This window comes from Corylus avellana, chromosome 9 (genome assembly GCF_965113065.1).
Source record: "Corylus avellana chromosome 9, dhCorAvel1.hap1.2, whole genome shotgun sequence".
NCBI lineage: Eukaryota > Viridiplantae > Streptophyta > Magnoliopsida > Fagales > Betulaceae > Corylus > Corylus avellana.
Genome location: NC_142498.1, coordinates 12,781,017 through 12,793,566, shown reverse-complemented (window position 1 = coordinate 12,793,566; position 12,550 = coordinate 12,781,017). Strand labels below are relative to the sequence as shown.

Sequence of the window (12,550 nt, the reverse complement as noted above, 5' to 3'; positions counted from 1 at the left end):
AAAAGTTACAAGGGCTTATGACTAGGGGTGCAAAGGCGGGCGGTTTTTAACCGCCCGCTAACCGCTAACCGCTATAACCGCCAACCGCCTAACCGCTTAACCGTCTAACTGCATTAACCGCTAACCGCCATAACCGCCTAGCGGTTAGCGGTTAGCGGTTATTGGGTCTACTAACCGTAACCGCTAACCGCTAACCGCCTTTTTATATAATATATTTTTATAATTATAATTATAAAAATATTTATACATATAACATAATCACTTGATCATTAAATCACAATTTTTTTTAAAAATAATTAAATCACAATTTGAGTATTAATATATTATCACTATAATTTATATGATTATATCATATAATCACTTGATCATTAAATCACAATTTTTTTTAAAAAATAATTAAATCACAATTTGAGTATTAATATATTATCACTATAATTTATATGATTATATCACATGAGATTGATTATTAAATCATTTGATTATATAATAACAAATTATACATATATAATATGACATAACTCATAAGTATACCAATTCATACTAATACAACAATTAAATATCTAGAGACTTATTTCCAATGTATATTATAAACCTATAAGTCTATATAAGTCTACATATGTATATAAATAATATAAATGTATAATATCAATAGTTAATCATATGATTCAATGACAATTCAAATACTTTATTCAAGACTTCAAGTGAATCATATTATTAATGTACAATGATGATATGATTCGTATAATATCAAATTAAGTAATTGACATTAGATTAAACAATGACCAATGTGTTACTTATAAACATAATTTAAGTATTAATGTATTATCATTATAATTTTAGTAATTTATATATTATCACTATAATTGATATGATTATATCACATGATGGCTTGATCATTAAATCATATGATTATATAATAATAAATAATACATATATAATATGACATAACTCATAAGTCATAAGTCTACAAGTTAATCATATGATTCATGTACAATGATAATCACAATTGATTCAATTGAATTAAACAATATGTTACTTATAACTACAAGTCTACAATTTAATTAAAGCATTATTAGATACTTTAGGAATTTAGGATTTAGGAGTTTGAACATTACCATTTACCATTAGATATTAAGTTCAATTCAAAAAAAAAAGATTATAAGTAAATATGATAAGAATTTAAATAATTAATCATATGAATCATATGATATAATTTAATGAGACTAAATGATTATATAATATCAAATTAAGTAATTGACATTAGATTCAACAATGTGTTACTTATAATCACAATTGAAGTATTAATGTATTTTTTGAACATTTTTTAGAAAAAGAAATTTAACCATTTTTTGAAAGAAAAAAAAAAAAGAAAATTAACAATTTTGAACAATTTTGAATTTTATATATATATATAATTGCTTATAGTTATATTATATGCATATTGAATAATATAAATGTATAAGATAAATACTTAACTATATGATCCAATTACAATTCCAATACTTAATCAATTATTCATGTACAATGACAATGACAATGTGATTCATATAATATCAAATTAAGTAATTGACATTGGATTAAACAATGTGTTACTTATAACTACAATTGAAGTATTTTTGTTTGTTTGTAAGTTTATAAGATCAACACTTAATCATATGATCCAATGATAATTCAAATATTTAATCATAATATTTATATATAATGACAATGTGATTCATAAAATGTCAAATTAAGCAATTAGCATTAGATTCAACAATTACTTATAACAACAATTTAAGTATTAATATATTTTTCATTTTTTTTGAACACTATTTTGACAATTTTTAAACCATTTTATGAAAAAAGAAATTGAACCATTTTTTGAACAAATTTTTTGACCAATTTTTTTAACCATTTGTTGAACAATTTTTTAAAATTGAACAAGCCAAAACTACGTCGTTTTAATACCCATATATATTCATCTCTTCCTAACCTTAAACTAAACCTAATCAATCTCATTCCTAGAGGTTTGTTAGTAACGAAGATTATTATTTTTTGAATTGTCATAGTATTTTAATTACAATACAATTATATTAAGCACTTTTTGATATGTGTACATGCTTGTGCCTTAATATTATTATGTTTAATATTATAACTTTTCTTCTTTTGATGTCCACAGGATTTGCTAGAGGACCAAATGAGAAGATTGATGAAGTTTTAATGTTTTATTTGACTATTTGTATCATTTAATGTTTTATTTGAACTTATTTTATATGCTTTGTGTTGAACTTTTTTTATATTTTTTTTTTTATATGTTGTGATAGTTATCTGAATTCTGAACCTTTTTTTGTATGTTGTGTTGAATTTTTTTTTTTCCTAAAAAAAAAAAGTTAACGAGTTATGATTTAATATTTGAGGAATTTTTTTTTTAAGTACAAGTAAATGTAAATTTTGGGTCAAATATTTTTGATTTTTCAATATGGGCTCTTTTTATAGCAATTGGGCACAAGAAGATATTAAAAATACAAGAAAAAAAAATAAGGGTAAAAAAAAGCCCAAAAAAAAGCTCAATTTTAAAAAAACGGTTAGCGGGCGGTTATCTATTTCACTAACCGCTAACCGGCCACTAACCGCTAACCGCTAACCGCCTAGCGGTTAGCGGTTGCGGTTAGTGAAATTTACTAACCACTAGGGCGGTTACGGTTAGCGGTTATTGCCACTAACCGCTAACCGTAACCGCCTTTGCACCCCTACTTATGACTATAATCTTCTGTGTAATAATTCATTTACTCACACTATAGTCAAATATAATGTAACTTAGGGACCTTAGATGTATATAATATGAAAATATTCAATCATATAATACATGTAGAACATTAATGTATATGCCCAATGTTCAATAATAAAATCTGGCAATAAACAATATCATTCAATTATAACCAAAGTATTATCCAACCAATTGGAGTTTTGAACACCAATCCTTACATATACGACTATTTTAGCCACCAACCTCTTTTTAAACCTTTTTAGTTCTCTTCCTTTTTGTGTGTAGAATTTGCCTTGGCAACTTTGGCAAAGAGTGCCATGTTTTTCTTTTGTGTGATGGCCCTCATTGGTGTTTGTTTTTCTTACAAATGTATATCCATTTATTATTTGTTTTAGTGTTATCTGTTGGGTTGTTCAGTTCATTAGTGTTGGGTTGTCCAGTTCATTAGTGTTTCTTTTACTAGTTGTTTTGTTCTTTTATTGGTTTACTGACAACATGTTAGGCTGTTGAGTCGTGAGTTAAATGTAAGTCCTATTTATGTTGGATTCTATTTTCAGTGTATTCAGTTCTTTAAATACCGCATTACCATGAAATAAAACTAATTAGTTAAGAAATTTATCAAACCTTGTGTTTCTAAGAATTGAAAGCACCTTTAATTGCTCATAAGAGGTCTAAGAGTCCTCAAAAATACTGGTAAAGCTATCATTCTTTTTAATTTCTATCCCACGTAATGTACGCACATAACAACTTTGGTGCTTTTTACAAATGGGAGACTCTCTGGGATGGACTAACTAGACCAGTATTGATGATTACAAGGATTGAGCTTCTAATCTACATACATTGGCAACACAATTTTGTAAGCTCTTCTTCTTGGTGTTAGGTTTAGTTCCACAAAGGTGCAAAAGTCATTTTCAGCCCACTTGCAGTACTAGACCATCAGAACTTATCAAACTCTTTTGGTCATGTCAGTGTCTCAGTCATGATCAGCAACATATAATATACGGAATTTAAGCCGTTTGTTTACATTGAAAGGTTTCGAAATGATTAAATATTAAAAAGTTGACATATTATAGTTGAGAATTCAATATATTTTTATGAGGTTTTTCTGTGTGTTGTAAATGTCTCTTTGGTTTTCTGAATAAGAAATGAAGAAGCTTTTTCAAAAGAAAATTCTTTCCAACCGTCTCGGTTGATGTTGAGGGCCTGTTTGGGATTTGAAGGGCTTAAAAATGCATTTAACACTCAAACAGTCAGTTTCAAGAAAAATATATTTGTTTTGGTAAATAAATTAAAAGCGGTTTTAAGGGTCCAAAAAGCCTAAAAATTGCTAAAACACACGATAAAAGCTTAAGGGTGCATTTGTGATTGCTATTTCGCAAGAAAAATATATGTTTTTAAAATACATCACAAAATGTAAGGCGTTTGGCGATTTAAAAATCACTTAATTTAAAATATGAAGAAAAAAAAAATCTGTGATTTCTATAAATAGGCTAAGGGGTGCTTATTTAAAAATGCTCAAATTTAAATCAAAATCACGATTTCTCATAACAAATATTTAATAAAAAGTACTTTTTAACATGTTCTATCAAATGCCTTTGCAATTTTAAAAAGTAGCGATTTCAAAAACGCAATTTTTTAAATCGTACTTATTGAAATTACAATCACAAAAGGACCCTGAAAATGAAGCGTTTGCCAAAAAATATATTTTGACTTAAAAGCTCTATTTTTCGAATGCAATTTCAAAGAGGCTTTTAGTAAAAGTCAAGAGTTGTATACACATCAACAATCAATGGATAAGAAAGCAGAGGAACAGTATGACTCAAACACTGATTCCTACGGATGATGCTCTGAGTGACAAGATCATGCAGCACATGATGTTCGTTTACTTAGTTTCCTCGACAGACATCAACAAGGCGTGAAGTTAACTGATGATAAAGAGTTTGTTTCCATAGTTTTAGCATATAATAATTTTTTTTTATAAATATAATTCAGACAATTGCTGTTTTGGTCATCAAAACCAGAACACTTTCCAATGTTTTGCAGAAGCAAGGGGAAAAGCTTGTAAATGACCAATTTACAACAATTTAACTAACCAGAAATAGGTAAAGTAAGGTGAATGCACATGGACCCTGTAAATCCAGTGGTTCTTGCAAAGTCAAAAGGATAAACGGAAAGTTCAAAACTAAGAGCCTGTTTGGATTGCATTGAAAAATAGAACTTTTGTTTATAAAAAAAAAGCTTAAAAGAGTTTTTAGAAAAAACATTCTCGGCTTTTTTAGAGTAAAAAAAGTAGAAAAAAAATGCTTTTAAGTTTCTTACCAAACAGGCTAATTTTTGCTTGGAATAATTTTTTTTATATACTAAAAGCACCTTTTAAACTCTTTAAGGCAATCCCAAATAGGCTTGAGGTGCTATTCAAGCTTTAAATCTTGAAAAAGCCAATGCGGCCGGTTTCTTTCCTGATCAAATGTTGCACTGGAGCTGCTCATGGGGGTGGTGGGGTCACTGAAATCCTCTCCTCGATCTGATTTAAAAGAGGCAGATGAATGAAGCTCCCTAATAATTCCTTTATGGGATGATGACTCACAGATTCCTAATATAGGTTGGTAGGATTGCAGTGCCTTGTTGCTCAAGCTACCACCAATGCTCAAAGTCAGCTCCACATCACTATCTTCATGATCAGAACCATCAATGGTCAACTTATGAGTACTGGGTGGCATATTGTGGAAGCTTGGCCCTACAGCTTGGTCTTCATCAATGGCGGCACTGACTCCTGTTGAGATGTCTTCCTCAGCAGCAGGCCTTTCAAGATCAAAACCCCTTGCCATTCTCATGGTGCCTGCAGAGCAACTCCCACTTCTCTCCCTTGTGCTTGGATCTTCTCTCAAGCTTTGGAGATTGAAATTAAATCCATGACACTTTTGTGTTGTTGGAGTCATGGAACTCCAACATCTGTTTTGCTTCAGTTCTTTTTTCAGCTCATCCATTACCATCTTCTGCAGACTGTAGAGCCTGTGGAGTTCCCGTACCTGCAACTTTCAATTTGTTATGACATTGCTATAACTAGCATCAACAACAAATTCCTGCAATTACCATGTTCAATTGATAAATCAAAAGCCAATAGAAGGCTTGAAAGGGTCAGAATTTTTAAGGAGACAAGTCAATAGTATGTAGAAATAGTTAATTAAGCCGTCGGAGGAAATGTAGGAACAGAAATATATAATACAGGAAATGAAATCGCTTCTAAGGTGTGTGTTGCTTTCCTTAAGAAATTATTCGTCGAGGCATATATTTAGTAATAGTAAATCGAACCATTGGACGATTATGATCTGATTGCTTCAATGCTGTCGTGCTAAATGCAAAATGCGCTATTAGCGCCTTATATATATAGGCCACTGCCACGTGCGTATCCGGTGCAAAGTATCGGATACATACAAGTGCAAACACCTGAACATTCCTTGCTTTAAAGTAATAGTTTGGTGCGAGTTGAGCCTTATAAAGGTAAACTTTGACTTTTTATTTTTTTAATGTAAGAAACTTTCCATTTAAAACATTGTCAAATCACAAAGTATATATATATATATAAATTCTAATTTTGAAAATTCTTTACCATGAAAAACTGGAGTGTTGATTGATTGAAGTATTTCTCAAAATGTTAATGAATACGATGTGCACAGCTAACAACAATCCTGGCACAGTGATTTCACAATAATATATAGATGGAATATATGTGAAAGACTGAAAGGGGAAGCATCTCTTCTTTATTAATAATAATTAAGAAAGTACAGAATCTGGCACCGACAGAGCTAGCTTCATGTTCATGGCCCCATAAATGATTGAAAATTTTGAATTAAAGAATAGGAAAACATGGTAATTGTGGATTCATGGTACCTGGTATTTGAAGACATCTTCATGCATTTGCATTGTCCTTTTGATGTATTCTATGTTGTGCTTCCCAAGCTTCTTGTCCATGGAGTCCTCAAAGTTGTCAACTCCAGCCCTACACAAGTTTCCCTTCAGCCCGCTATTCTGCAGGTGCTCCCAATCATCCACACAATGCACAGTAAAGCTGTTGCTGTTTAGCGAGGCTTCTAAGAGATTGACAGCATATTCAAATTTAGTCCCCATGCCTGAAATAAATATTACTGTCAACTATTTTCTGATAATAACACACTTTCAGAATATTTGGCTTTATAATAATTACCAAAAGCAGGGAACAAGTAAATAAATCCTTTTTTTTTTTTGGCTTTCTTATCCTTTTGATTTCAGTGGGGGTGGGTGTGATTTATAGGAAGTCACTACATGAAGGTGGAGACACAGTTTGGTTGACCCCAAGTCTGTGTCTGATGCGAAATTCATGCACCAAAAATTACCCGAAAATATGATCTTGTTGAGTCATCTCCAACCTCTTCAAAATCAAATGCAATTGCAAGAAAAAACTTCAAAGCCATCTTGCTAGTGGAATTCATACCCAAATTCACTACCACTTAATTTATTGTACATACTAAAATTGTCCTCTACCATTTTACCAGTTTCCTTTTTGGTTTACAAATGCTGGCCCATTTTAGGATATTTAAGACTTGTTTGCTACATAAAAGAAGTCTTGGAAACCGAGATTGGGATCCACGACAATCGCTTGTCCGAATTGCTAACAATTTAGACAACTATTGTGAAATGGTTTATATGAGATCTACCTGCCCAAATAACTTCTTAATTATCTGAGCCAGTAAATTCCATATGTTGTGGAATTCCAAATAAGTCCATCTGCTCAGGTTTCTTCGGGCAGGTAAATACGGGATCCACCTGCTTAATAAATTTGGACTCTCTCACATTAATGGCCCAAATTAATTATTAGCAAATCAGACATGTAATTGATGCGGTAAATCCTTATCCTGAAATGAGGGCCTTTGGTGGAACTAATTAAGCATAGGTGGAAGATAAAGGAGTTGTTTAAAACTGCATAGGGAGACCCGAAAGCATGAGTGATAACAGTAGGCAGACAATGAGGAAGGAAGAAAAAGAAGATGGGATGTGGGCAATAGTGAGACCAAATTTTCGATGTGGGTCTATCTTCCCCTCTCACTCACTCTCTTGGGTGCCACCATCACTGCCCATAAAAACAGTGTTCTTCATCTCAGCAAAATTCTTCTCAAAAAAGTCTCCACTTCCTCCTGTTTCTTCCACATGTTGAAATCACACGACAGCCAAAATTGTATCCTATGATGCTCGATCGGACAGGGACTTAAAAGCAACCAAAAATATTTAATTACAAAACAGTAAAAGAACACATATATGAGACACACACAAAACACACAGAAATTCAGTTCTAATAGCAAATTCACTATTGAAGAAGAATCAAATTTTCCCTGTTAAATTATAAAATTATAAAAAGACAGAAAAACAAAGCAGCATGAAGTTGCATGAACCTGTGATACAAACTGGCCAGCCTGCTTGTGATTCTCTCCTATGAGGCTCATTGGGCTTCTTCCTCCCTCATGCCACTGCCTCTTTTTGGTTGATGAATATTAAGCTTCATTGATAAACAATCCAAGCAGTGCAGCAGCAGCTATGCTGATCAACTCCAACCTCCTCTATACTAACACCAGCAAATCTCCCACTTTGCTTGGAGAAAGCACAAAGCAGCAACCCTCCCACTTAAACAATCATAACCATATATGCTGTTAATAATTCAGGCTTGACAGGCTGTGAAGGAGGAGAAGCAGGAGAAAAAAGCTGGACTCTTGCAAATGTTGTGGTGTCTGAGAGAGAGAGAGAGAGAGAGAGAAGTTATATATATATATATATATATATATATATATATATATTGAGGTGTATTTTATTATATTTGTGAAGCACTGGACTGTGGGAGGAAGATCAGAGAAGGGGGGGCCACAATTTTGATATATAATAAGAGGAAATGTGACAATGTAGGCCAGTGAAGAAGATATTCCAAACTAAGTCTTGGAGACATCAAGATATGCATGAATGATGGAAAGTTGGTGCTTCCTTCTTTCTTACAACATTATATACCCTTTATTTATTTATTTATTTTATTTTAATTTGAGGAAATTCAACGATTTCAATCTAATTATTCTATCCGTACTAAACAACCATATCTAGTCCTATTGTTGTGATTGAGAATTCATCTAAGTACCATGTTTCAGGTGTTGTGATTGCCTAGCTAGCTGTTGTTCCCCCCATGGCTACCGTAAAAAAATTTTAGGCCTATATATTCCTTACAATGAGAGCTAGAAATGTAATATTGTCAATTTTTTTCTTTTGCATGTAATCAAATCCTAGCCGATAATATTCAATATGACGATTTTATTTGTTTTTTCTTTTTTAACTTTGGAAGAAATGCAAAATTAGTCATTGTGGTTTACTTGATTTTCAATTAACTCTCTATGGTATCGATCAAAATGAACTCAAAGGTCCCTGATGTATGCTAAAAATATAATTTAGTCTCTACAATCAAATTTCATCCACTAATTTAATAAATTTCGTTAGTATGACGCTGACTTAAATATGATAAGTATCACAATTTTATTGGATCTAACATTTTACGCAATTAGAATCTGTTAAGTCAGTCAACAAAATTTGACTGAAGGGACTAAATTATTTTTTTGGCATACCTCAAGGGCCTTTGAGTTCATTTTTTTTGGCATACCACAATGAGTTAATTACAAATCAGGTAAACTAAAAGAACTGAATTTATATTTTTCCCTTTAACTTTTACCAATAATTATTAATTCTACTATGCATCCTTTTTTTTTTTTTAGTGAGTAACACAAAAAGTCAATTAAAATATAATATGTTAGCAAATGTGAAATGGGTATAAATATTAGAGCTATTAAATTTTCATTTTAAGGGGGCCATCATAATAAGTTTTCTCTTTTTTTTTTTTTTTTTTTTTTTTGTTAAAAAAAAAAAACCATAAATATGCTAAAAAAAAAAAAAGATTTGTCTATTTTTTTATTGGTGGGATGAGAGAGCTTGAATAGGGCCATGGCTGGTCTCAGTCCCTCCTTGGCTCACTCCTTGTATAATTATAAATAGACGTGAAGGTTAGCATTGGTTTTTTCTTTAATGTGAATGATAGAGAAAAAGAAAAACTTTTCACACTTGTCACTCTGTGTTTATAAAGCATCACTTAGAATTTTCCACATGTATATACAATTGGGATGAGCTAATCATCACTCTAGTTGTTTTTATATACATCGTAAGAAGACCACAAGACAAAAGTTAATTTGAAAACAAAAAACACAAAGGAACCACCCAGATTACATTATCTTGAATAAGGACTACTAATTAAAAAATTAATAAATATTAAAGCTGTTTAATGAGGAAACAAGAAAACCATTGAGATTTGAGATGAAGGAAGGAAACTTCCCCACACATCGCTTTCCTTGAAAAGCCAATTAAGAGGCCAAAGCATACCTGTCCAAAGCCATTAAAAATCCTAAACATTACAACGTACACTCCGAGGTGTGATCCAGGGAAATCGCAACCACACACACCCACATGCAAACATTATAAAACTACATGATTTGCTTTTTAAGAATTTATTCTATGCTGGCATGCTCTCCCCTTGTCTTCTACTTGTTTATTATCTCCTCTTAAATACTAAGGTAACATGCGTTTTGGTCATATATATGCACACGTATTCAAGCACACGCGGAAGTGATCAGGCCATTGCCATGTTGCTTGATCAATCAAATTAGGGTTAATTGACTATGGTTAATAGACTATATATGTTCTCCACATTCAAATAAGGTACGCACACATGCAGAATCTAATTGAAGAGGGGAGAATCGAGATACATTATTTCTATATTTCTTGAATGTAATTTAAGGGTGGCACTACAAAAAAAAAAAAAAAAAAAAAATCAGGTTTAATGACATTTGAATAGTGACATTTTTTAAATGCCTCTTCTGGAGTTAGAAGAGTGAAAAAAAAAAAAAAAAAAAAAAAAAAAAAAAAAACCCTCCAACAAAGGTGATTTTCCATACACCTCTGAAAGTCGGAGAGGCAGTTGAAATAGTTTTGAGTAGGGCCGGGTTCCAAGGCAATGACCAAAACGAAGATTGTTAGGTTCTAAAAAATTGGCAACATTAAGTGTGCAAAATATTATGTTTGTTTCCATTTCATTACCTTGTGTTTTGGTATGAAATTGTAAAGGTTTTGGGGTGTTTTGTGAGTTACTATGCTTTCCCGTTCAAAACCCGTCACAATGGACAAGTGACGGAGAGCCACAGAGAGCTCTTGGCCTTCTCTCATTCATGGGGGCGTCAAGATGGACAAGTGATGATGAGCCACAGAGACTCTTTACCTACTCCCGTGCATAGCCCGTCGCGACGGATAACCAATTACGAGAAGACACAAAGAGCTCCCGACCTGGTCTCGTGCACAACCTGTTCAAATTCCGTCATGACACCACCTGGACAAAACCTATCAAATGTTAAAGGCTTAGTGATAGAACTTTAGCCACGCATCATTATGTGAGTAGTCCTTGTGACAGAAAGGCAAACTTTTCTAACAATATATTTTTCGAGATCTCATTTTCATTTGGCTTATCTCTTTTCTCATAGCTATCTAGAAAAGATTTGGACAATTTTCTTTCGTGAAGAAGATTGAGAGATCATTTTCCTGGATTCATTCTACATATGTGCCTTTCCTCACCGTTGTTTCCTCAACTGAAGATTTCTAAAAGCTTAAAGATTTTCACCATTTGGGGATTTGCTCATGAGTTGTTTCAAACCATACCATACACATCATGTGACCATCAAAGAGCCTACTAAATGAGTCAGTTAGGTAATGCAGTTGAAGAAGATTGGCTAGCTCAGAAGCAAGCAGAAAGCTTGTGGTCATACAGAAACTTAGATTTACAAAGGGGTTTTGTAAGTTTCTTTGTGTGTACTTTGGATCTTCTTCATGATAGTAATTTCTCGAATTTGGTTGCCTCATAGTGATTTTTTCCCATGATTTGTTCTTAAGGTTTTTCACTTTGTAACAAATTGATTGTGTAGTGGGTGTAACACCCTAGAAAATTAATTAATTAGTAATTAACTCTCTGGTTCGCCTCCCAGCCCTATTTCTCAAGGAATAAGACTCGGGTTTCTCATTTCCTCTTAAAAGAGTCTACAACTAAAGACTTAGTACTACTAGCAATAGTTTTCAGAGAATAATACTTTGATAACGTATGTATAATGTTCTCAAAATTTAAACCAACTAATTTTGATTAACTTTGAGTGTTACTAGCAATTTTCCTAAACCAATTAATTATTGGTAACTAACTAGAGGAATTACTCTAAAAATCGCAAGCCATAAGATCGCAAATTGGCATTAGCCTACGACTCTGATACAATGAAAATTATCACTTAGCCTAAAAGCTTAGGTTGATTAGAAGGGATAAATTTAATCAATATTTTAACAAGTACAACCGACAATTCTCTTTTGCTCACTCTCTATCCTCTTGCGGTTTTGTCAACTAAACGATTAGTGTCCAGTTATCTATATCAACAAGGACCACCTTACCCAATTCCACAACTTCATTTGATTTAATCCACTTATAGAAACTTTTTCTAATAGAATTTTAAATATGTTGGACGAAGGTTCGGCCTAGTAGAAGAGTCACAGAACTTGAAGCAGCTCGAATCACAGGAAGCCCAAATTATTTGCAAGCCCCAAAATGCCCTTGGCCTGAAAGTCCTGTTCGCAATGTAAGCCGGCCCAGCGGCCCACAGACGCGACGCCAGATGGCCCACTACAACCCACGCTTACACCTGCCTTGAACATCGGAATACT

General features: G+C 32.6%; 1 protein-coding gene across 1 annotated transcript; it reads right to left on the bottom strand.

Moving 5' to 3' along the window:
- Positions 1-4,777: 4,777 nt before the first annotated feature.
- Positions 4,778-8,484, bottom strand: LOC132190566 (ras guanine nucleotide exchange factor Q-like protein). The gene is made up of 3 exons (XM_088510642.1): positions 8,173-8,484; positions 6,638-6,876; positions 4,778-5,775 (listed from the first exon to the last, which is right to left on the bottom strand). The coding sequence occupies exons 2-3, from the start codon at positions 6,872-6,874 to the stop codon at positions 5,158-5,160; spliced, it is 855 nt and encodes a 284-aa protein (XP_088366768.1). The 5' UTR covers positions 6,875-6,876; positions 8,173-8,484; the 3' UTR covers positions 4,778-5,157.
- Positions 8,485-12,550: the final 4,066 nt, after the last annotated feature.

Coding starts and splice junctions, on each gene's coding strand:
- LOC132190566 (XM_088510642.1), bottom strand. CDS start 6,874: ATGGGGACTAAATTTGAATATGCTGTCAATCTCTTAGAAGCCTCGCTA. Junction 5,776..6,637: donor AAGATGTCTTCAAATACCAG/GTACCATGAATC, acceptor TGAAAGTTGCAG/GTACGGGAACTCCACAGGCT.